A 26,848-nucleotide genomic window follows, 5' to 3' on the forward strand; every position below is an offset into this window, starting at 1 on the left:
CAGACACTGCCATATATTGGCTTGTTGCACAACTTATGATTCCTATATTCTACACAATCATACAGACATGCAGGGCCATATGAATTTTTCAGAGGACCAGTGAAGCATGGCCACGTACATATGAATGGACCCTTGGTCTCTACCCGAAACGTCACCCATTCCTTCTCTCCAGAGAAGCTACCTGTCCCGCTGAGTTACTCCAATATTTTGTGTCTATCTTACACCCCAGACTTCCTCTTCCTCCTAGATAGACACAAAGTGCTGGAGTAACTCAACGGGTCCGGCAGCATCTCTGGAGAAAATAGGGGAACGTTTAGGGTCGAGACCCTTCTCTTAGACTGACAGTCGCCACCTCCAGTTTAAATTCAATTTGGAATATTTTGGAGGACCAAGAACCAAGAAAGGGAATCAAGAGATATAGACGGTGATGTAGAACAAATGAATGAAAGATATGCAAAAAATTAACGATGATAAAAGGAAGCGGCCTTCCCCCTCCCGCCCCAGACAAATAAAGCGGCAGGAAGGTGAGTGATGGAAGGGGCGAGGGAGAGCCACGGGTGACCGCCCGGGTTGCTGCCGGCTGTGCCCGACGCCCGCTACCATCAGCATTACCTGCAGTCACTGCCATTGTCGCCGAGAAAGAGGGAGGGAGGGAGAGTGGTCAAACCAAGGCCGTTTCCGCTTCCGGGCTAACCGTCTCTAAGGGGAAAACACCCCGAAACTGTGGCTGGCGTCACCAAAAGCTGCATGTTTTGGTGCATTGAAATGTCTTTAATTTGCAAAGACGTGGCACTTGTGGTGTCTTAATCTCTTGATTAAAACTTGATGGTCGTGAGTGTAGCCCCGCCCCTTCGCCTCAAACGGCATGGCGGTGAGATAACTTTAATTAATAATATTAAATGTAATAGTTCCAGGTACAAAGTCGATTTCAATAGGGTAATGAAGTATGTACGATCATACAGATTTAAACCAGCACCTTGAGGCGAATTTAAACATTGGGCGGGACGTGTCGATGTGTTTTACGGTCAATGGCTGTTTCAACATGTCAATCACAGTCCAAGGTCGTTTTTTTTCTTACCAATAATGTGGTGAAAATGCTTCGAGTACATTCAGATTGTTCAACGTCCTTGCTTTGGTATTGTTATTGTTGGGGCAGGATTTAGTTTTTAATACAAACCCCCAAAAATGCAGCGGTTAGAAATCCGAAATATAAATAGAAAATGTTGGAAATCTTAGCAGATAAGGCAGCGTCATCTGTAAGTAATTAGACCCTTGAGTTCCTCATCGGAAGATCACAATCAGTATGACTTTGTAACAACACTTCCTCCTTGATAACCATGAAAATAGGAGCACTGCAAGGCTGTGCTAAGCTTCTTGCTCTACTCGCACTATATGCTCGACTGTGTAGCACACAGGTAGGTAGGACACAACTCCAAAGCGATTCAAGGGCTTGTCCCACAGGCAACTTTTTAGGCGAGTGCAGGAGACTGCGCTCGCCTCATGATCGCCACATGGTCGCTGGTTGTCTTTGGTGAGTCTCCTTCATGCTCGCGAGGAGTTCCTGCATTCTGGGAACTAGTCGCGGCCTCAGTATGGTCGCCGCAAATTTTTCAACATGTTGAAAATTTTTCTTCGACCAAAATTGGTCGCTATGGAGAAAATCAATAATCCTGTAGTCATAGGTGCAATTGTAGTGGGGCCGCCATGTAGTTATGGGTAGTTGAGGTAGTCGTAGGTAGTTTTAGTTAATCGCCTTTGCTGACCGGGCATTTTCATTGGCTCATTGGGGAAAAAAACCGTAAGCACGAATTTTCAGAACCAAGGATATCGGACCGGTAATGTTAAATGCCCGCCAAACTTCACAGCTGTGTATCTCTGGCATATTATAAGTTGTCTGGCTTCTTAAAAGTGTCTCCACTCCTTCATCCCCCCCACCCCACCCCCCCCCCCCACTTCTGCCCCCTTCTCCCCTCCCCCCTCTTTTAAAGGACTTACCGTACACTGTGCTAGCCATCTTAACCTTCCTGTGTCTGTATCACCTTGGCTTTGTACTGTGCGAATTTCAGACAGCACTCCCCCGCTTTCCCTGGCCCCCCGTCTTTGCGATGTGTTTGTGTGTGTGTTGCACACTGACAGTTGCCGTTCCAAATCCTGGTTTTTCAGGCGAGTGCTGCGAACTTGACAGTCGCCGGCAGTCCGCTGAAAAATCGCCTAAGTGGGACAGGCCCTTCACTGTTGTTAGACAAATAATGAATCAGAGTTTAGAAGGGAGACTGAAAATCTGATTGAATGGTACCCAAACAACAATTTCGCTCTCAACGTTAGCAAGACCAAGAAACTGATTGTTGACTTTTCAAGCTGATGCCCATGAACCTATCTTCATCGACAGCGCAACTGTTGAGAGTGGACATTTTCAAGTTCCTGGATATGCATATCTGAAGATCTGTCCTGGGCCCAGCACATTGATGTAATCACACCTTTACTTTCGAAGTTTGAGGAGATTCAGTGTGCCAATGAATACTCTTTTGAACTTCTACTGGTGTACGGTGGAGAGCACCAGTACTGGTTGCCTCCCAACGTAGTTTGGCAACTGGAATTTTTAGGAATGAAGAGGACTCTAGAGGGTGGTAGATACTGCCCAGTTCATCACAGGTACAGACCTCCCCACCATCAAAGGGATTTATACGAGGCGCTGCCTTATAAATGCAACCAATATATCAAAGACCCACACCACGCTAGCCATCCTCTCATTTCACTACAATCTTTGGGAAGAAGGTACAGGAGTCTGAAATCCTTGGCACCACATTCAAGAGAAGCTTCTTACCAGCAATAATCAGGCTCTTGAGTATAAATGTATCCATTATTAGTTCCTGATATCTGGCGAATCTGTACTATGCTTCCTCGAGGCAAATTATCCCTTCCTGAGATTTGGTGCCAAAAACATAATGCAGCACTTCAGTTGTGGTCTGGCCAAATTTCTGTTCAAGGATACCTTAGTTCGTCACTTTTATGTTCCACTCTTCTGGAGGAGCAAATTCACAATTAGTAATTTCGATGTGTTTTTACAAGTTGCTACAGCTCTGCTCAAAATACAAACTATTTTCAAAATAGTGATACCTACAAGTGGCCCAAAACGTTTGGCAAGTATCCCATTCTTTTTAAGGCTGCTATGTCTCACTGCATAGTACTGGGATCTGATTTCTATGCAGTACAGATTCAGGAAATTAGTTTGTGCGTGTACAAAGTGAAATGCCAAAATAAGAGTGTTGGATTTAGAATCTGGTAATGAAAAGACATTTTATAAAAATGGTGTAGATTCTTGTTTATAAACCTCCCTAATCTTAGGCATAAGCACAGAAAGCTTTCACCTTAAATTAAAATATCCTGCGGCAGAGGTTAGCAGCCCACCCTTGTGCTCCATCCTGTATCAAGTGTCCAGAGTGTTTAATTGTCATATCTACTGAAAACGGCACAATGAAATTCTTATTTGCAGCTGGGTAACATTGAGTTTGAGCTTTATGATCTCAGCTTTGAGGAGGATTTCTTATGTCTGAAGAAGGGTCTTGACCCTAAACGTCACCCATTTCCTCTCTCCAGACATGCTGCCTGTCCCGTTGAGTTAGTCCAGTATTTTGTGTCTATCTTTGGTTTAGACCAGAGTCTGCAGTTCCTTCATACACATTTCTATAATGCTAGGTTGCTCTTAGCCCTGCATGCTTCCGCTACCATTCGAGCAACATTTAAATATTTATATATTATATTTTATATATATATATATATATATATATATATATATGCAGTTTTTAGGACAAAAAACAGTACAGCATAAGATCAAACCCTTTGGCCCACAATGTCTGTGCTGAACATGATGCCAAGACCATAATTTATCCACATGCACATAACCCATATCCCTCCATTTCCTGAATATTCATATGCCTAACGTATCTGCTTCAAACACCATCCCCGGCATTCACTGCCCACTGTGTAAAAAAACTTGCCCCACACATTTCCTTTAAACTTTCCCCTTCTCACCTTAAAATGATGTCCTGTAGTATTTGATTTTTCCATCCTGGGAAAAATATTCTGACTGTCTAGCCTTTCTGACAGCAAGGGAATCCCAAATAGCAGGGGAATCCCAAATCCCATGGAAGCCTGTGCATACAGTGAGTACAGTAACTGCAATCACCTGGGAATGTGACTGGGGCAGCCTGAAGAATGAAGCGTAGGGGACTACAAACCCAACTCCTTTGCATTCTGCTGGCCAATGCACAGTCGCTAGAAAATAAGGTTGAGGATATAAGGGCAAGGCTGCTTTACCACCCTGCCCATGCCGACCAAGATGCCCTACCTACACTAGTCTCATCTGCCCGTGCTTGGCCCATATCCCTTTAAATCTTACCTATCCACATACCTATCCAAATGTCTTTTAATTGTTGTTATTGTACCTGCCTCAACTACGCCCACTTTGAAGAGAAGGTTGGTGTAGGAACACCACCCACCCTGCGAGTCTCGGGTGCGCTGTACCATTGGTTACTATGGCAGACGTAAGATTAGCCTTCCTGAGAATGAATCCGCGGAAATAACTAATTTAGATGGAGTTGCTGGTGGGGTCCTCAGGATCTGTGTCGATCAGCTGACTCAGGTATTCACAGACATCTTTAACTAGATCTCACTACTCCATTCTGAGGCCTCCTCCACCTGCTTCAAAAAGATTACTATCATCCCAGTGCCAAAGAAAAGTACAGTAGCATGCCTGACTGACTACCATCCAGTGGCTCTGACATCCATTATCATGAAGACACTGGTGATGGGCACATTAACTTAAACCTCTCAGCTAGTCTTGATCCACTGCAGTTTGCTTACTGTCGCAAGAAGTCCACAGCAGGTGCAATCTCCCTGGCCCTCAATACATCTCTGGAACAAGACAACAAGAACTCCTATGTTGGACACCGATTTATCAATTATTGCTCCGCTTCAAACACCATGATCCCATTCAAACTCATCTCCAAACTCCTGGAGTTTGGAAACTCCTCGATCTACCTCTGCATCCTCAACTTTCTGACCCACAGACCACAATCAATGAGAACAGGTGACAACACCTCCTTCACAATAATTCTCAACACCAGTATGCTGCAAGGATGTGACCTCTATATGCTTCCTATACACTCTCAACTGTATGGCCAAATTCAGTTCCAACTCCATCAACAAGTTTACATACAACACCACTGTGGTGGGCCAGACCACAAACCATATCGAGACGGAGTACAGGAGGGAGATAGAAAACCTAGTTACATGGTGTCAGGGCGCTAACCTCTCACTCAATGTCAGCATGACAAAAGAGCTATTTACAAGGAACTCATCCCTTCCCACTCAAACCACCCGCTCCCCAGGTACCTTCTGCAACCACAGGAGATGCAATACCTGTCTGTGTTTCTCCTCCCTCAACTCTGTCCAGGGACCCTGACAGTCCTTTCAGGTTAGGCAGAGGTTCACTTGCACATTCTCCAAACTCATCTACTGTATCCGTTATTCAAGGTGTGGACTCTTATACATCCGAGAGACCAAATGTAGACTAGGCGCTTGTTTCGCTGAACTCCTTCGCTCAGTCCGCCTGGACTTACCTAATCTCCTGGTTGCCAAACACTTTAATTCCTCTTCCAATTCCCACAATGACATTTCTGTCCTTGACCTCCTCCATTGTCAGAGTGAGGCCAAACGCAAATTGGATGAACAGCATCTCATATTTCGCTTGGGCAGCTTACAACCCAGTGGTATGACTTTTGATTTCTCTAACTTCAAGTAACCCTTGCATCCCCTCTCGCTCCATCCCTCCCCCACCCAAGTCATGCCAGCTTCAAAGTTGTCTTGTTGAGCCTCATTGTCTATATTCGTCTTCACGTAGCACACAGCTAACAATGGTTTCCTTCATCATCGTTACTTTTTTGCATATCTTTAATTCATTTGTTCTATATCTCCACATCATCGTCTATATCTCTCGTTTCCCTTTCCGTTGACTCCCAATCTGAAGATGGGTCTTCACCCGAAATGTCACCTATTTCTTTTCTCCAGAGATGCTGTCTGACCCGTGTTACTGTGTTACTCCAACTTTCTGTGTCTATATTAGAGTTTGTTATTGACTTCAGAAAGCGTGGTGGAGTACATGCCTGAATCAGTATCAAAGTGCCAAAGTGGAAATGGTTGAGATCTTCAAGTTCCTTGGCTTTCACACTACCAATGATTTGTTGTAGACCAACTACATTAATGTGCCAGCCAAGAATGCATACCAACACTTTGACTTCCTGAGAAGACTGAAGAAATTCGGCATGTCTCCAATGACTCTTGCAAACATTTACACATGTTTAATAATGTTTCACAAATAATTTGGGAACAGCTTTGCCCAAGACACCAAGAAATTGCAGAGTTGAAGATCTAACACGGACCAAACTTCCCACCGTTGACTCGGAAAAGCAGCCAACATATTGAAAGACTTATCATTTCACTCCCACCATCAGAGAGAAGATACAGGAGTCTGAAAACTGTGACCACCAGGTTTATGAATAGCTTCTTTCCCACATCCATTCAGCTGATGGAAATATTTAATAGGAACCTGATGGTCAAGTTTTTTAGACAAAGTGTGTTAGGTATATGGAATGAGTTGCCAGAGCAGGTAGTTGAGGCACATACTATCACAACATTTAAGAAACATTTAGAAAGATACATGGATATGATAGGTTTAGAGGGATATAGGCCAACTGTAGATGGAACATGTTGATCGGTGTGGGCAAATTGGGTCAAAGGGCCTGTTTTCACACTGTACGACTCTATACCTATAACAATCAGGCTCTTGAACACTATTCAATACTCACCTCATTCATGAACTTCTATGGACTGTGTTTGGTTTCCTGGTGTGCTGTGCATGGCAAGAAGTTCTCACGGCATGCTGCCAGGGCGAGAAGGTCTCTCGGCATGCTATGGCTCCAAACAGCAGGCCTGACTGACAGGCCAGGAACTGGGAACCCACCAGAGAGAGGAGCACAGCCACTGCAAGCTGATCTGAATCCAAATCTGAGGAAGGACATTATTGCCATAGAGGGAGTGCAGAGAAGGTTCACCAGACTGATTCCTGGGATGCCAGGACTGTCTTATGAAGAAAGACTGGATAGACTTGGTTTATACTCTCTAGAATTTAGGAGATTGAGAGGGGATCTTATAGAAAATTACAAAATTCTTAAGGGGTTGGACAGGCTAGATGCAGGAAGATTGCTCCCGATGTTGGGGAAGTCCAGGACAAGGGGTCACAGCTTAAGGATAAGGGGGAAATCCTTTAAAACCGAGATGAGAAGAACTTTTTTCACACAGAGAGTGGTGAATCTCTGGAACTCCCTGCCACAGAGGGTAGTCGAGGCCAGTTCATTGGCTATATTTAAGAGGGAGTTAGATGTGGCCCTTGTGGCTAAGGGGATCAGAGGGTATGGAGAGAAGGCAGGTACAGGATACTGAGTTGGATGATCAGCCATGATCATATTGAATGGCGGTGCAGGCTCGAAGGGCCGAATGGCCTACTCCTGCACCTAATTTCTATGTTTCTAAGCCGCTAATTACTGTGAATCAGAGAGGAGGATGGATAGAGCCACCGATTCTAGGCAAAAGACACAGTAAGAAGAACTGACGGGGTGGAGGTCTTACCTTCTACATCCTCATGGCTATGGGAGGAACCCCCCAGGGAACAAGGGCTGAAGGGAACAGTGCAAGGAGAGAGAAGATGGTCCGCGGGACTAGAATAGCGGCGATGGATGCAACGGGTCTTTGAGGCCAGCTGCAGCTGGGAATATAAAATGGTGCCAAAATGGCACCTCTTGCACATGGACGCAGTGGGCTGTTTTGTACATTCTGTATTAACCGGGGGATTGTGCTTATGTATGGTGATAGTGTTGCTGATCTGTATGCAAAAAAAGTATTTCACTGAACCTTGGTACACATGATAATGCAGAAACCATTGAACCATTGGTTACACTAAGGACTGCGAGTTTATTTGCATTAGTATTGTGATTACTAATCTATTGCATTTTTTTCTTATTATATATTGTCTGTATGTCATGTCATGAGGGGACGACAGATGGCACAATGGGCTAAGTGTTCGGCTGGCAACCGGAAGGTAGCTGGTTCGAATCCCGCTTGGAGTGCATACTGTCGTTGTGTCCTTGGGCAAGTCACTTCACCCACCTTTGCCTGTGTGTGTCCTTGGGCAAGACACTTCACCCACCTTTGCCTGTGTGTGTGGATGTAATTATGTGAAGCACTTTGGGGTCAATGCAAGTTGACTAAAAATGTGCTATATAAATAAAGACATTATGTGTTTGCCAGCTTGTTATAGTGCTGCAAATAATAATGTCATTGCTCCATTGTCAGTGCATATAACAATTAAACACTCTTGACTCTTGAATTTTTGTTTGTTACATATTAACTGAGTATTACGTTTATATGCCTATATGCTGCTGCAAGTAAGAATATTACCGTTCCTTTGTCGGCACGTATGACAATTAAACACAGTCGACTCTCTTGACTCTTGATCCATCCGAACTCATTCTACACCGAGTAAATGAGGTAGGGAATTACATGGCCAATTCCATTTGAAATAGATTGCAAATTTAAAAATCATTTAAAAGACATGGGCTTCACTGACTGATCCAAGGCTTAACTGCCCATCCCTAATTGCCCTTGATGCCTTCTTGAACCACTGCGGTCTATGAGGTATGAGTATTCCGACAACGCTATTATGGTGGAGGTTCCAGGATTTCAACTCAGCGACAGTGAAGTTTGTAGATCAAGCATCATTTATAGGCATGGGCAGATTTGTTGCTCTCTGGGAAACATTCTCAGTTTCTCCATTTTATCCTTGAACTGGTCCTTCATACAACCTCTCTGGGGCTTCCATATTTATCCTAAAAAGCAATGACTGGAAATGAATGCCAAGCGTGGAGCAGTTGATAACATTCTTACTCCTGTGTTGTGTGCCTCTATAAAATCCAGGACCCGTTCTGGTTTTTAATCACTTTCAATTGCTTTCAATTATATATTTTTAAAAAACAATTCTCTCAACAATAAGCAGATAGAAGGACATACTTGAAATCAGTGAATGACAACAAAGGCACTCGTTAAACCTTTCCCAGGCTACCACACCATGAGTAATTGTAGTACTGTGTTGCCAACTTGACTGAGATCAGTTAATTTACGACAGATTACTCTCATCCCATGTGTTGCTTTTGTCTTTGTGGATCTCTGACAGAAACTTTACACAGGAAAACAAATAACCTAAGGTCTGAGGAAATGATCATGGCATGATATAAAGAAGCCAGCTGCAGTAATAAAAAAACCCAAAAATGAAATACAAGCTCCATCATAATAAATACACAAGATGCTTTATTCTGGCATATTCATCATTAGTTTGGATCGGCTCAAGCTATTTGTGTTTATAATAATGAACCTTTGCTTTATAATTACAAGTATTGCTTAGAAATGTAAATCAAAGCACTGTACCTCCCCTCTGTTTAAATGTCAACATTTTATGCATGAAGCAATTAGTAACTAAATCTGCTGTTTCTTGGACTGTTTTACCACCATTATCCAGCAGGGTTAGTAGTTGAGCTAATTTTCACAAAAACTTTGTGGCAGTGTTTCAAGAGTTTAATTGTCATATGCACCAGTATAAGAACAATTAATTCCTTACCTACTGCATCTTAAGGGCACATTAATGCAACAACACAACAAATAAATATACAATATTGTACCAATAAACATTAATACAATATCAGATACACTAGTGCAATTATACATCCAGGTACCTGGGGAGGGGGAAATTGGATGAGAGTGTACAAGGCCTGGGTATAAGTTTGCAGTTAACACCAAAATAGGTGGCACCATAGACAGTGAAGAAGGTTTTAAGAATTACAGCGGGATCGGGATCTGCTGGAATAGCAAATAGAGTTTAATTCAGGTAAGTGCAAAGTGTTGCATTTTGGGAAGTAAAACCAGAGGACTTTCACAGTGAAGGTATGGGTCTGGGTAGTCAAGGAGTCATAGACTCACACAGCATGGAAACAGAACCTTCAGCCCAACCTATCCATGCCGACCAAGATGCTCCATCTAAGTCAGTCCAATTTGCCCATGTTTGGTCCATATTGCTATGAACCTTTGCAGACCAGAGTGACCAAGGAGTACAAGTACATAGTTTCCTGAAAGTGGTGTCACAGGTGGACAAGGTGATAAAGAAGGCTTTCGGCACACCGGCCTACATCAGTCAGGGCATTGAGTATAGCAGCTGGGATGTTATATTGCAGTTGTGGAAGGTGTTAGTGAGGCTACACTTGGAGTACTGTGTTCGGTTTCGGTCACCGTGCTGTCGTTAATATGGAGAAGATGCAAGAAATATTTACAAGGCTGTTGATAAAGACTTGAGGGACTGAGTTATATGGAGAGGTTGGGGAGGCTTGGACTTTATTCCATGGAGCACAGGTGGCTGAAGGGCGACTTAAAAAGGTGTATAAAATCACAAAGGGCATCGAGAGGGTGAATACCAGAGAATTTCCCAGAGAAATTTGGAATCAAGAATGAATGGTCATAGATTTATGGTGAGTTGAGAAACCTTCTTAAAGGGCAACTTGTTCAAATAGATGGTATTAGATATATGGAAACAGCTGCCAGAGGAAGTGGTTGAGGCAGGTACATTAACAACATTTAAAATAAATTTAACCAGGGAGTTGTGGAGGGAATGGTCTCTGCGGAAGGAGGAAAGGGGTGGAGATGGGAAAATGTGGCTAGTGGTGGGATCCCGTTGGAGATGGCGGAAATTTCGGAGGATAATGTGTTGTATGCGACGGCTGATGGGGTAGAAGGTAAGGACTAGGGGGACTCTGTCTCTGTTGCGACTATGGGGAGGGCGGAGCTGCGGGGTACTGAGGAGACACGAGTGGGGGCCTCATCTATGATGGGAGAGGGGAACCCCTGTTCCCTAAAGAATGAGGACATCTCGGATGTTCTAGTATAAAACACCTCATCTTGGGCGCGGATGCGGCGTAGATGGAGGAATTGGGAGTAGGGGATAGCGTCTTTGCAGGAAGCAGGGTGGGAAGAAGTGTAGTCGAGATAGTTGTGGGAGTCAGTGGGTTTGTAATAGACGTCAGCCAATAGTCTATTTCTTGTGATAGATGCTGTGAGATCAAGAAAGGGGAGGGAGGTGTTAGATTAGATTAAACTTTATTAATCCCCTTATTCAGGGGAAATTCTGATGTCCTTGCAGCACACTAATAAAAATACAACATAGATTCAAAAAGAAGTTCAACACAAAAACATCCCCCCACAGTGATTCCCACTGTGGGGGAAGGCACAAAGTCCAGTCCCCATCCTCTTGTCCACCCAAAGTCGGGCCTATTGAGGCCTCCACAGTCGCCGCCACGGCGCCCGATGTTCTCGCCGGGTGATGGTGCTTCGGCGTCGGGAGAACCCCCAGCGGCTTGGGGTGCCAGGAACGCCCGCCTTCCCACCGGAGACCGCGGCTTCCAAGCCAACAGACCGCGCCGGACGGAGCTCCGCACACTGGCGATCTCAGCAAGAGATCCCAGGCTCCGGGATGTAAAGTTCAATGTCGCAGCTGGCCGCTCCGCAGAACCGCGGCTCCACGATTATGTTTTCGGCGGTCCCAGCATACTGGAGTCCCAGCGCGGCGACCCAGGAAAGGCATTGCCCGCTCCGCAATAGCGCTCCAGCGCTGCGCCGCCGCCAAAGCCGATGTTCTGCGCCGCCGCCAAAGCCGATGTTCTGCGCCGCCGCCAAAGCCGATGTTCTGACCAGGTCCCCTCAGGGAAACGTCGCTCCAGGACCCGCTGGTAGGCCGCAAGGACAGGTCGAAGTCGCTGCTCGGAGGAAGGCAACCCCTCCGACCAGGTAGGGACTCGAAAAGCAGTTTCCCCCTTCCCCCCCACCACCCCCCACACATAAAAAGATTAGGCCCCCTGACTGCACACTCAACGTACTAAAAATAATAAAAAAGAAGGGGAAAAAAACGGACAGCTGCAGGACAGGCAGCCGTTCAGGACAGCGCCTCCTCCGGAGATGGTCCAAGTAAATTTGAGTGTAGGATGAAAATTAGTGGTGAAGTTGATGAAGTTCATGAGTTCTGCATGGGTGCTGGAGGTAGCACCAATGCAGTCATCAATGTAACAGTGATAGAGTTTGTGGATAGAGCCAGTGTATGCCTGGAACAGGGATTGTTCCATGTACCCTACAAAGAGGCAGGCATAGCTAGGGTCAATGCGGGTGCCCATAGCTACGCTTTGGACGGAGAAAGTGGGAGGAATCAAAGGAGAAGCTGTCAAGGGTGAGGACCAGCTCGGCTAGGTGGAGTGGTTATCAGAGGGAAATTGGATGTTTCTGCGGTCGAGAAAGAAACGGAGGGCTTTAAGGCTTTCCTGTGGGGGGTGGAGGTGTAGAGTGACTGAACACCCATAGTAAAGATGAGGGGGTGGGGGCTCGGACAGCGGAAGACATTAAAGAGACGGTCATGTGAGGTATCTTGGACATAGGTCGGAAGAGATTGGACCAGGGGGGATAGGACGGAGTTGAGGTACGTGGAAATCATTTCCGTGGGACAGGAGCATGCAGAAACAATGGGTCTGCCAGGGCAGTTGTGTTTGTGGCTTTTGGGGAGAAGGTAAAAACGGGCTGTGCGGGGCTGTGAAACGATAAGATTGGAGGCTGTGGAAGGCAGACAGCCAGAAGTGATGAAATCAGTAATGGGCCTGTCCCACAGGAGATTTTTTTACACAACTACAGGCGACTAGTTTGTCGCCACATGTTCGCTGGGAGTAGTCTCCTCAGTTACGCGTAGCGTCTTTCTGGTCGCAGCTAAATTTTCAACTTTGAAACATTTTCGGCGACAGTGGGTTTGATGCCAATGAGAGTTGCTTGACTTCTCCTGAAGTAGATGCTGTCATAGGTTGTCTCCAGGATGACGTAGGTTGTCGCCGGTTTTCCGGCGACCTGCTACGACTATGACAGTCGCCGGCAGTTGCCTAAAAAATCGGCAAGTGGGGCAGGTCCAAAATGGTGTTTGTGATTAAGGTCTGCTGCTCATCTGTTGGATCATGGTCCAAGGATAAGTACTAGGAGGAGGTGTCTGAGAGTTGTCGCATGGCCTCAGCTTGGTAGAGGCCTCCATCTATGCTGTATGACTTTTTGACTTAGATTATTCAATGTTGGTCCCCCATCTATCAGAGATTTACTAATTTTTTCTGCCCATCCTTCACCCCTCCCTTCTCTGCAACTTTGAAACTTGTGATTTCTACGTTCCCTCAGTTCAGATGAAAGGTTATTAACCTGAAATAATAAACCTGTTTTTATCTTCACAGATGCAACCTGATCCGCTGAATATTTGTACTTTATGCTTTTGTTGCAGGTTTTTAGAATCTGCCATTTTTACATTTCTAAGTGATTTGCTGTGTGTTTCCAGTACTCTTTAGTTTTTATTCCACAAATCCTATTCCAAATTTACTTCATCCAGTTAATTATCCAAAGGAAAATTGCACACCAATTTTTCCCAATCCCAAAGCTAATCAAACTAAAATCCTCAATATCCATCCAGCTGCTCTAAATTTTCTCATAGGGGACAGATGGGAAAGACATTAATATCATCGCTCTGGGCTGAATTCAGGCCAATATCCCAATGAAAGAATGATGTTTAAACCTACTGTGCTACCCTGTTTCCTTTTATGAGTTGATTTGTAAAACACTAAGTAAAACATTGATTAATGATCATGTATATACAGCAATGCAATCAAAATCTTTTCGTAACTAAGCTAACCAAACAAGCATTTGTCATCAAGGTTGTCCTCAACTCAACAACACTTACCCCACAACTTGAAATGTATAAATATATGTTTATATAATTATTATGTTTTATAATATAATATTATATAAATATTATATAAATATTATGTTTATATATAAAAATATATGTTTAGTATTCTCCAAACAATGGCTGCTGAGGAAACAAAACCCCTGAAAGAATATAATTCTGCCACAAATAAAAGTTTTCAGAAGATTCACAAATAGTTAAGCCAGTGGAAAATGTTTGAAGGGATTCCAGCAGGAAATTTTCCAATGGCTCACCAGATACTCTAAGCAGAGGCAAGAAATGCCTCTCTTGACTCTTGGAGAAATCTGAAACACCTGGTATTGACATTTTTAAGCCTATTGAAAAGTAATGACATAACGACTGCCTTGGTAAGGGCTAATTTGTCTGTGCACTCATGAGTGTCTGTAATTTGTGACTTACATTTGAATGGGAAAAAAATATAATGGCTCAGATTTTCCCAGCAGATGCAAGTAAGTACAGATCTTCCAGGTATCAATAATCAAATATGGATGTCTCCAACATACATGCATTTCCATGTGCTCCATTTCAAAACTGCCTATAAATTCCAGCAGTAGAATATCATCTCACTGAGATTCCCAAGGATTGCACTGGGGTATCAACTCTCAGATCAAGTTCAAGTTCAAATTTATTTGTCACATGCACGCACCATAAGGTGCAGTGAAATGTAAAGGCCCTGTCCCACTTACGCGACCTCGTTGTCACGTTGATGCGCACGGGCATCGTATGGCCGCGCGGGGCCGGTCCCACTGAGAAGCACGGAGGAGTATGTAGTTGTGCGCGACATCGCGCGGACTCCGAAATTTTTATAGCGAATGAAATCTTCGCGCGCCGACGGCCTGTCGCGTAACTGACGGCCAAAGTGGGACAGGCCCAAGACCCTGGCGCGACACAACGTCTCACCTTCAACAGCAGCAGAAGCAGGCAAATGATTGCCGAGATCGGCCTGGGGCTCACGGCCGTTGCGGTCTGGATCCGCCCCCACTTCTACTCCCAGAACGGGGCCAAGAAATTTGAAGATGGACACAAAATGCTGGAGTAACTCAGCGGGACCGGCAACATCTCTGGAGAGAAGCAATGTGTGACGTTTCGGGTCAAGACCCTTCTTTCAGACTGAAGAAGAATCCTGACTCGAAACGTCACCCATTGCTTCTCCCCAGAGATGCTGCCGGTTCCGCTGAGTTACTCCAGCATTTTGTGTCCATCTTTAAATGACGTCACGCGCTCCAGACGGCTTTGCGGGCGAATGAAGTCGCGCGGGACCGTCGCGCCTCAACGCGACCACGAGGTCACGTAATTAGCGTGCCAAGGACACGTAAGTGGGACAGGGGCTTAATTTACCATGCAGAGTTACAATTAAAAAAGAACACAATACACAACATAATTCAACACAGACATCCAGCACAGCATTCTTCACTGTGATGGAAGGGCAATACAATTCAGACAGTCAACCTCCTCCTCCTCCCATGTTCACCCGTGGTCGGGGCCCTGACCCTCCATTGTCGCCGCTATGGATGGCCCGATGTTCAAACCTGGATCTGCAAACCCATTGATCTCAATTGTCGGGCTTTGTAAAAAATGCTAAGGAGAATGTAAAATTTATTTTTTCTATTTGTTTTGTGTCTTGTTGCAACATCATTAATTATGTAAAAATGCTATTAAATGGTTTTAGCTAACACCATGATTTTGATTTTAGAAATATTTTAATTATTTTTCCAATTTTAACATATAATTCTTAATTTCATATTAAATATTTTTAGAGTCCTTATTTCATTTTTATAATGTGTAAATGCTTCTGAATTTCAGTACTGATAACCAACAATGAGAGCGGGTTTTACCAATTGTGAAAGGCTATCAAAAAAACTATGGGCAGACCTACATCAGTCGATCATTAATGGCGTATTAAAACCTTGTGGCAATGGTCCGGGACACTGTGGGCCAACAAAGTACAGACTCAACATCTGGACTAAGTAAGTTTGAGTGAGGGTCTCACTCTACATTTATTGTCTGTAAGCAGCCCTTGGCAATAGATTCTATCCCAACACTTTAGTTATATGTTTAACAATAGATTTAATAATAAACATTTCTAACTTTACAGTCAGTCTATTGATTTTACATTATATTTAGTGTTCTATTTAAATATAGTGATTTCAAAATTATATCTGTTCCAAGCATTTAATATTATTCCCGTCTAATCTTAAAGTCTTAGTTCCAATCACGTTTACTATTTTAAAAACCTTTTAATTTTGATCTTTTCCTGTAGAATTCACTTTCTCGTTCCAGTTTTACTTTTTAAAATTGTATTTTAATGATTTATCTTCTTTCCACTTTATCTATTTGTTTGAATGTTACATCTCAGCAGGTTCTAGGTTCTTATAATGTCTGCTCTATTCTTTATTCTTAATTCTGCAATCCACAGTAGAGGATCAGCAAATGGAAAGACTGGCTGGGACTAGTAATTCTCAAAAGAATGATGGGCAGGGAGAGGATAAGTCCTATGGTGAAGCTGATGAGTTGATGTGGGTTTATGTCAGCAGAAGGAGTTTGTGGGTAGCAGAGATGAACTTAGGGCCTGAATCAGTGCTCGAGACTTTGATGTTGTGGCCATTACAGAGACTTGGTTTGTGAGAAGGATATGACTGGTAACTGAACGTTCCAGATTTTTGATGTTTCAGATGTGACTGAAAGGGAGAGTAAAGGAAGTGGATGGGTTGCCCTACTAAGTAACAAGAATGTCACGGCTGCACTCAGAAAGGACCTACCGGAGGGTTCGCCCACCAAATTTAATATTGTTTTGAATAGATATAAGTCTGGACATTGGGAGAAGGTACTAAATTGGAGTAAAGCAGATTAAAACATTATTATGTAGGAGTTAGGGAGAATAAATTGGGTAAGAAGGAACTGCAAATGCTGGTTTAAACCGAAGATAGACGCAAAAAGCTGGAGTAACTCAGCAGGACAGGCAGCATCTCTGGAGAGAAGGAATGGGTGACGTTTTGGGACAAGTCTCTTCTTCAGACTAAAGAAGGGTCTTGATCCGAAATGCCACCCATTCCTTCTCTCCAGAGATGCTGCCTGTCCTGGTGAGTTACTCCAGCGTTTTGTGTCTATCTTCAGAATAAATTGGGACCAGTTAATCTTGATTAGTTGGGCAAGTGGGCAGAGGAATGATTCATGGAGTTTAATGCAGATAAAACTTGGGTGATGCGCCTCAAACAAGAGAAGGGATGTCTCCTGCCGCCCAATGTGCAGCAGCAGAAGGACCCTAGACTGTGGTCCTCCCCCACAGAGCCTTAACATTGGCTGCACCAAGCTTCAGTGCGTCCCTCAACACAACACGTCCCTCCTGCAGTCTGGAATGGGCCAGTCGGCAATATTCCCTGATGGACATCTCGTTCTGCTTGGAGATCAACAAATTTCGGGCAGACCAAAGAAAATGTTTAACCCATTCCTTCTCTCCAGAGATGCTGCCTGCCCTGCTCAGTTACTCCAGCATTTTGTGTCTATCTTCGGTATAAACCAGCATGTGCAGTTCCTTCCCACCAGACCTTCCAGCAACACCTCATGTACGTCTCTGAATGTGATCTTGGAATAGTCCATAAATCAGAGAGTCCACTGTTACGAGGCTGATCGGGATAAACTGTGATAAGGACCCCTTGCATCATTTTCCAGGCTCTCTTCGCAGATCTCTGCAATGTATATATTTACACAAACACTTGTTTTTACAAGCTTTTTTCATTTCACACGCATACATGATAGACACACATTTCACATCCAGACAGATATTTGTTCAACCCTTCATCCCCCCTCCTCTTCAATAATCTCACCATCCTCCCAACATTTTTCATTCACTTCTGTACACATTAGTTTGTAAGCTAATAACAAGAGATCACAGAGTCCTGAGGTGTATTGATCTCTTTGTCCTCAATATCATGCAAGTCAGTCATCGGTTCGCATGTGTGATGTTTCTGTGTCTATCTCAGTTTCTTTTATAACCTTTAACTTTGTAACCAGACTAATTAAATAATCTGTGTAGCTCTGCTTGTTTTTACTGTTGATCCATGGTGATTAATAAAAACAGGAAACTCAGCACATTGAAGTTGTATGATATTTCCAACTCAGTTTGGCATATAAAAAATCAAAAGCCATCGGCACAGTGGCACAATTGGTGGAGTTGCTGCCTCAAACCCTCACCCGGGTTTGATCCTGACCTTGGGTGCTGTCTGTGTGGAGTTTGCACATTCTCCCTGTGACTGCCTGGGTTTGCACCCAGTCAGGATGGTAGGTTAATTGGCCTTTGTAAATGGCCCCCATAGGTGTGGATACGAAAGTGAGATAACATAGAATTAGCGTGAACAGGTGATCGATGGTCAGCATGGATTTGGTGGGCCAAAGGGCCTTTTAACATGCTGCATCTTTCAATCAATCAGAATTAGTTAAATCTTTTTATTTGAATTTTGAATTTAACAGTATTTGCATATATACAATGATAACAGACAGTGATAATCAGGACATAATTGTACAACAGTATGTAAACACCCTCAAAACCCTTACCCTTACCCTTACCACCCTCGCCACCCGGGACAAACAACACTCACATACGTACACATCCACACAAATACGATTTAAAAATAATAAAAAATAAATAAAAATAAAAATAAGATTTTTTTTTTTTTTTAATTGTGGGGAGGGAGGGGGGGGGGAGGGGGGGGAGGGTTGAGGGGATAGCAGCTGCAATAAGACTGAGCTGTGATAGAGGGCACTCAGTCCTCTTCCAGTCCGGAAACAAGTTAGAGAGGTTAACAAGTTCCAGGAAAGGGTTCCATGTATCTAGGAATGTCTTGGTAGAGCCTTTGAGAGAGAACCTAAGTTTTTCAAAGCTTTAAGTTGTAGAGCACCTCCTTGATCCAGCGGGCGTGTGTCGGGGAACAGGTAAGTCTCCAGTTAAGCAAAATCAGTCTCCGGGCTAACAGGGTTGTAAAAGCCAGGACCCGCTTCAACGCAACAGAGAGGTTGGTGTTGGGGGGAATACCAAAAATAGCTGACAGTGGGTTTGGAGGAATAGTCTGGCCATAGGCTCTGCTTAGCACGTCGAAAGCACTCCTCCAAAAGGTTGCTAGCTTAGGGCAAGACCAAAACATATGACTATGGTTGGCAGGGGATTGATTGCATCTGTTGCAGGTGTCTTTAACAGCGGGGTATATTCTAGATAATCTTGCGTTTGTGTAGTGGACTTTGTGAAGGACTTTGCATTGGATTAGGCCATGACGGGCACATATGGAGGAAGAATGGATCAAATCCAAGGCAGAGTCCCATTGCTGGTCTGTTAGTTTCGTATTCAGATCGCCCTCCCACGCAGCTTTTAATGGGTATAAGGTTTCAATATAACCGACCCTAACAAGTTGTTACGAAAAAGAGATGCATTTCTTCCGGTTGGGATCTAGAGCTAGGATGGAATCGGTCAGGGTTTCAGGGGGACGATTGGGAAATGGGGGAATATCTTCTTCACAAAATTCCTAATCTGGAAAAAACGAAAAAGGTGGGAGTTTGGGAGGCTATAGTTGTACGAAAGCTCCGCAAAAGACGAAAAAATACCATCCTTGTATAGGTTTTTGATACTACTGATGCCATTACTATGCCAGGTTTTGAATGCGGAGTCTGTACTTGACGGTTTAAAGATGTTGATTTTTAAGCAGTGGGGTCAAGATTGAAGGGCCTTGTAAACCAAAGTTTTTCCTAAATTGACTCCATATCTTGAGCGAGAGGGACGCAATTGGGCCTGCACCCGCAGATGTTATAGAAAGGGGGAGTTGAGAGCATAGGACAGACCGCAACGGGAGATGTGAACTCGCCTTTTCCATGTGTACCCAGTCGGTAGGTGGTCGCAATCATCATTCATCCAGTACAAGGGTTTTTTGCAAGTTAGCAGCCCGGTAGTATCGCCTAAGTCAGGAAGTGCCAAACCGCCGTCACTCTTAGGAGACTGTAGTAGCGTCTTTCGAATTCTGGCACGGTTTGCTACCCCAGAAAAATTTAGATATTCTCCTTTCTAATTTATCAAAAAAAGATTAGTGATAAATATAGGAACATGCTGGAAAAGGTACAGGAATTTGGGTAGGACGACCATCTTGACCAGATTTATCCGGGCCGCGAGGGATAACGGAAGACTGACCAGCGGTCAAAGTCCTCTTTCAGCTTTCTCAACCAGAGGCAGGAGTTTGTGCGGAACATATCAAATATAGGTATTGTGATAAAAACGCCAAGGTAGCGAAATCCGTCCTCCGCCCATTTAAATGAGGTTAAAGAGCGAGGGAGCTGCTTGGCCGATGAGTTAATCGGTAATAGTTCACTTTTTGGTAGTTAAGTTTATAACCAGAGTACACCCCAAACCGTTCTAAAATATTCATAATCACAGGGAGAGAGCTGACTGGATTCGAGATGTACAGGAGCAGGTCATCCGCATACAATGGACTTTATGAATTGTGTCAAAACCGTGTGATACCTTTAAAGCCCTTCTCTGAGCGTAACCAAAACCGCCAAGGGTTCTATCGCGAACAGCAAACAGAAGTGGTGATAACGGGCAACCCTGCCTGGTACCTCTCCGAAGGGGGAAGTGGGCGACAGTGTGTCGTTTGTTGTACTGACGCCACCGGGGACGAGTATAATAGACTGACTCAATAAATGAAACTATTGCCGAGGCCAAACCTGTCCATCGCCTCGTATAGGTACTTCCACTCGACCCTGTCGAAAGCTTTTTTTCGGCGTCGAGGGAGACCACTATCTCCGGGGTCTCACTACTTGGTGAATGGATGATGTTAAGGAGACGCCTAGTATTGTGGGAGGACTGTCGGCCTGGCATAAACCCTGTTTGATCTAATGAGATAATAAAGGGCATCCACTTGTTGAAGACGGAGCGCAAGAACTTAGAGAGGATTTTGAGGTCCACATTCAAGAGTGAAATTGGTCTATAGCTACTACAAAGCAGAGGATCTTTCGCCTTTTTAAGAATTAGGGCGATAGTAGCCAACGACAAGGTGGGCTGTAGGCGACGATGTAAAAAAAGCCTCATTGTACATATCTCTCAGGACTGGTGCGAGGAGAGCCGAGAAAGCTTTGTAATATTCTACAGTGAAGCCGTCAGGGGCCGGGCGACTTTCCGCTTTGCAGCGATGTGATGGCTGCTTGGACCTCAGTGACAGTTATTGGGACCACCCAAGGACTCTCGTGGCTTCATCGTCAATTCGGGGAAACGTCATACTACGGAACATGTCATCTGCAGTGGGAGGACAATCGGAAGCGTATAGCTCAGCGTAAAAGTTAGCAAATGCTTCATTAATTCTAAGAGGAATCCGTATGAATCTCCCCTAAGCTGGATCTAATGGCTGGAATTAGCCGTGAAGTCGCCTCGGTTCTGGCCTGATGGGCCAAAAGCTTCCCAGCTTTATCCCCAGGTTCAAAAAAGTGTTGCCTAGATTTAAGCAGTTCGTAACTTGGCTTTATTGGTAGACATGATGTCAAAGTCTATTTGTAACCTAAGGCGTTCTTTATAAAAATTAGGGTCTGGGTCAGATGCGTATTTATCATAAATGTCCTGTACTTTTCGTAACAGGTCTGCCATTTGGGACGTCTCGGCTCTTTTCAGGTTGGAGACAAAAGAGATAAGTTGGCCCCTAATATAAGCTTTGAAGCTTCCCAGAGTATACCTCTTGCTATGTCCGGCGAGTCATTCAGCTCAAAATATAAAATGATTTGAGAGTGCAGGAATGGCTTGTAGTGAGCCTCTGCTAGTAATGAGGAGTTGAACCTCCACTGTTTATAGGGGTTAGTTCGTTTACGAAAGTGAAATCGAGGTAAGTCGCAGCGTGATCTGATATCACGATACTATGATACTCGCTGATTTAATTTTGGAGAGCAGTCTGTTATCTAAGAGGAAGAAGTCTATACGGGTATAGGTACGGTGCCGTGGAAAAAAAATGAAATAATTTAGTCGTGGGAAATGTATGTCTCCATGGTTCAGTGAGCCCAAGTTGTTTGGTAAAAGCATGCAAAGTCCTACCTGATTTAGTTAAAGTGGAGGCTTTGTTCGAAGATCTGTCCAGTATAGAGTCTTGGACCAGATTAAAATCTCCACCCCATGATGTGGTAATTTTCAATGTTTGGGAGAGATGTAAAAAATTTGGTTACAAATGAGCTGTCATCCCAGTTGGGACCGTAAATACTGGCCAATATGACAGGTGTGTCTTGCAGTTTGCCAGAGACCATGACAAAGCGGCCAGCAGGGTCTTCCACCGTTTTCTGTGGTTCGAACATAACGTTTTACGAATCAGGATAGCAGTACCCCTAGCCCTATAATTAAATTTTGAATGAAATAAGTGGCTAATCCAGCCTCTCTTAAGCCGTGTTACCTCTCTGTTGCGAAGGTGTGTCTCTTGAATAAAAAATATATCGCCCTTAAGGTATTGCAAGTGGGCCAAGATCTTATCAGTCTAGTAGGACCCCCCACTCCCCTCACGTTCCACGAGACAAATCTAAGAGTGTCGTTTGTGTTGGCCATATTTAGCTATATCCAAACGAGGTGGGCAGAGCGCTGTAATACTGCAGATTGAAATGGAAGAGCGCATCGAAGCCAGCTGCTGAGAGTGGGGGTGTGGGTGGTTAAAGGGGGGTAAAAAAAAGGAAAAAGAAAAAAAAAGATGCATACATACGTATACACACAACAAACGGTCGTGACACATATCACTTAACCATCTTTCAAACCTGAGTCCCCGGACCTGAGGTCTCCAATGTCCCAACCGAACCTTGAATGCCCATTGCACCAAGGTACGTTGTCCTCGCATCCGCATGGAGTAGTCCGATCTTAACTCCCAATATTTCCACATCCCAAGCAGCAAAGTCGCTCAATATCAGTAAAGTAACATAAAATGAAATAACTATAATAATGATAACAATGATAATAATAATTTGAGAAATAGACAATAGAAAATAGAAATAGAAATAGAAATAAGTGAAGTAAACCTAAATGAATAGATACAAAGTTAAATAATAGCCCTTGGTAGTTGTACTACCAATGACATTGCTAACAATCAGTCAGAATTAACGGTGGAGCAGATGGCTCAGCTTGGAGCTACAGATTCCCTACAAAGAACATTAGAGGGAGCTCTTGGACCAGATTGAGCAATTTTACTCCACGAGAAAGAAAGAGAAAACCAAGGTTTTTGTTGTGCCCAATGGGGTTTAATAGTTCTGGGAACATAACGGCGATATTCCTTTGTGGTCCGGGTATAGATACTTATTATGGTTCAGATAGCGATACACTGCCCTTCGGCCCATTGAGTCTGCGCCAATAAATGATCGGCCTGTACACTAGTTCTATCTTACACACTAGGGACAATTAACCTACAAACCTGCATTCCTTGGAATGGAATCTAAGACAAAACTGGAGCACCAGGAAAAACCCATGCGGTCACAGGGAGAGCATGCAAACTCTGTTCAGACAGCACCCGTAGTCAGGATCAAACCTGGGACTCTGGTGCTGTAAGGGTGGTAACTCTACTGTTGCACTTCTGTGCCCCCTTTTTTCTTTGTACTATTGTTATATTTTAAACAATACTCCTCATTCATCGAAGCCCATCATCGAGTCATAGCGCGGAAACAAGCCCTTCATCCCAATTTACCTCTACCGACCGAGATGTCCCATCTACTATAGTCCCACCTGCCTGCCCACATTTGGCCACATTCCTTTAAACCTTTATTATCCATGTACCTGCCTTAATGTTTTTTAAATGTTGTTATCGTACCAGGCTCCAACTACCTTGTTGCTCGGTTTCATGTGAAAAAAATGTTCCTCAGATTCCTATTAAATTTTTCCCTTCTCATCGTAAAACTTTGTCCTCTGGTTCTTGATTAATCTACTCTGGGTAAAAGACTGCATTACCCTATCTATTCCCCTCATGATCTTGTTCCACTAATACCAATAGTGTAGGCCATTGAACAGGATTACACTTGCCATGAGCCAATCTATTCCTTTGGCTCCAGAAATAGTGTAGTTATATTACATGACTAATTCAGCATAAGAAACATAACAAATCACAATTTGCAAAAAGCTTTAACATAGCTCTCACTCTCAGTATTCAAAAATGTTGTTACTCTTAATAATCTCAGACCTAGTTTGCCTCTCATGTTCCAAAATGTAGCCCCTCAATTTGCTGGTCCCTTTACAATGCCATGTAGTCAACATTCTCTCCTGCAATATGATGTATCTTCCAGCTATCCCCTCTGAACTTCGACCTCCATCTTCTACTTTCATCTTTGACCTGACGTCATTTGGTCGTGAACTTTGTACCCTTTATTTCAGATTATGATTGCTCAGTTGAATATACTCATTGCTGAATTTGATAAATTTTGCACATTGATGGGACAGGAGATGCAGAATTCATATGGGAACGGAAACTAAAAGCATATTCATACATGATCCTATTGAACGCTGAAGTAGGTTTGATGAACCACACAGCCTACTGCTGCTTCTGTTTCTTTGCTCATGTGTTATCTCCGTCTCAAGTGACCTTTAAACTCTGCCTTCTTCCATATTAGCTGAAGCCCCGGGCGCGTCTCCGGGAAAGGCCGCGTCGATCCTTGATGTTAGGCCACGGGGGAGGCGACCTGGAAAAAACTCCGCCTTTTCCGTGGAGGAGGCGACCGAAGCGGTTTTCCCCCTCACCCCCCCACACCACCCCCCACATAAAACACACAAAGAAACATTAAATACAGACTTTAAAACATACTAAAAAAATAAAAAAAGGTTGAAAAACTGACGAGCTGCATGACATGGCTGCTGCCAGAGCAGCGCCCCCTCCCGATCTCAGTAAAAAACAAGAGCCCATTGAACGCTGAAATGAAAATAAACAATGCTTTACTTATAATATGCATATTTCATTGACAAGTACATAATTAAAAATCTAAGTATAGATTGACTACAAAGATATCCTGCACATTGATGCAGACATAAAGAATGCTCATCAATGCCTCTACTTCCTTAGAAGATGGAGGAGATTTGGCATGTTGACCTTCACCAGCAATACAGTGGAGAGAGTATTGACTGGGCATCACGGCCTGGTTCGGCAACTTGAACATCCAGAAATGAAGAAGATTGCAAAAAGTGGTGAAAGCTGCCCAGTCCATCATGGGCACTGACTTCCTCACCAATGAAGGATCTACAGGAGACGCTGCCTCAAAAGGCAGCCAGCATAATCAGAGAACCACACCACCTTAGTCATGCCCTCATTTCACTCATGCCATTGGGAAGAAGATATAGGTCTGAAACGGCCGGATTCAGGAGCAGCTTCTTCCCAACAACCATCTATTAAACAATACAACCTCCAAATAAGCTCCAAACTATATAGACTAGGGGGGATTTTTTGTCATTACACCATAATTATTTGAGATTTATATACTAACCTTCTTTGTTTACAGAGTACACTAAACCCTCGTGGAGGATAGTGTTCATTACTGCCGATTGTCCGATATAACTAAGGGTTTAACTATCAATAGGATGTGATTGTATAAGTAGTAGAAGCAAAGAACTGCAGATGCTGATTAATACGCAAAGGGACATAAAGTGCGGGAGTAACTCAGCAGATCAGGCAGCATCTCTAGAGAACATGGATAACGATGTTTCAGGACGAAAGCCTTCTTCAGAGATGGATGAAAGATGTTTCAGGACGAAAGCCTTCTTCAGAGTCTTGTTCAGGAACTGGGTTTGGAATCCAGGTGTGCTGATTGACCCGGCCTGCTGGCGTTCGGGGGGGAGAGGCAAGAATAGGCGAGAATAGGTGGAGTCAATGTTCGTGGGTCGTGGCCGACCATGGCAGCAGTAAGTCCGGCCGGGAAGCAACCTGTGCGGGCTGGCGTCGGCAGCCAGGTCTGGAAGTGGCCAAGGGTGGTAGTGCAGGCATGGGGTAGCATCGGCAGCCCAGCCTGGAAGCGGCTGGGGAGGCGGTGTGGTCCGGAAGTGGCGTCGGCAGCCTGGCCTGGTGGTGAAGGTCTGCCTGCTATAAGGAGCAAGAGTTTCATTATTCTGTTTCAGGACATATGACAATAAAACACTTTGACACATTTAAACACAACCCGTGTGGGTTTTCTCCGGGTGCTCCAGTTTCCTCCCACACTCCAAAGATGTACAGGTTTGTAGGTTAATTGGCTTCGGTAAAATTGTAAATTGTTCCTGGTGTGTAGAATAGTGGTCATGTACAGGGTGATAGTGGTCGGCGCGGGCTCAGTTGGTCGAAGAGCCTGTTTCCGCGTTAAAGTATGTTCAAAGTCAATTATTAGAGAAAAGTGGTGATCCAAACTTTAAAAAAAATTAAATTAAATTAACCAAAAATGTTGATGAAGACAAGGTCATAGATGTTGTCTATATGGACTTCAGCAAACCATTTGATAAGGTTCCTCATGGTATACTGCTCTGGAGGTTTAGATCGCATAGAATCCAGGAAGAGGAAGCCGACTGGATAGAGAATTGGCTCTGTGGTCATTTATCAGACTGGAGGCCTGTGACGAGTTGTGTGCCTCAGGGATCGGTGTTGGGCCTATTGGTTTTTGTGACATATCAACGATTTGGATGAGAATGTAGAAGGCGTGATTAATAAATTGGCAAATGGCACTAGATTAGATTAGATTAGATTAGATTTGTTTATTGTCATTCAGACCTTTCGGTCTGAACGAAATGTTGTTTCCCTGCAGTCATACATATAATAAAAAATGACAAAAACACACAATCAACACAAATTTAACATCCACCACAGTGAGTTCACCAAACACCTCCTCACTGCGGTGGAAGGCAAAATCTTATAGTCTCTGTCTCTTCCCTCTTTGTTCTCCCTCTGCGCCGAGGCGATCCAGGCTCCAGATGTTGTGACCCCACTG

General features: G+C 44.0%; 1 protein-coding gene and 1 long non-coding RNA gene across 4 annotated transcripts in view; one reads left to right on the forward strand and one right to left on the reverse strand.

Annotated features, from left to right (window-relative positions):
- rpn2 (ribophorin II) overlaps nt 1–832 on the reverse strand; it is a 43,088-nt gene extending 42,256 nt beyond the window's left edge. For 2 of the 3 annotated variants that reach the window (XM_033041670.1, XM_033041669.1), the window contains exon 1: nt 613–746. In XM_033041670.1, coding sequence (XP_032897561.1) covers nt 613–628 — 16 coding nt within the window. In that variant the 5' untranslated portion in view covers nt 629–746. Of the gene's footprint in view, nt 1–612 lie in introns of all 3 variants that reach the window. The other variant, XM_033041671.1, reaches the window with a different exon arrangement.
- On the forward strand, nt 763–26,848 carry LOC116986289. The gene is made up of 3 exons (XR_004415450.1): nt 763–871; nt 15,734–15,897; nt 26,816–26,848. It is a non-coding gene; the product is annotated as an uncharacterized LOC116986289 (long non-coding RNA).

Source organism: Amblyraja radiata, chromosome 23, assembly GCF_010909765.2.
Source record: "Amblyraja radiata isolate CabotCenter1 chromosome 23, sAmbRad1.1.pri, whole genome shotgun sequence".
Taxonomy (NCBI): domain Eukaryota; kingdom Metazoa; phylum Chordata; class Chondrichthyes; order Rajiformes; family Rajidae; genus Amblyraja; species Amblyraja radiata.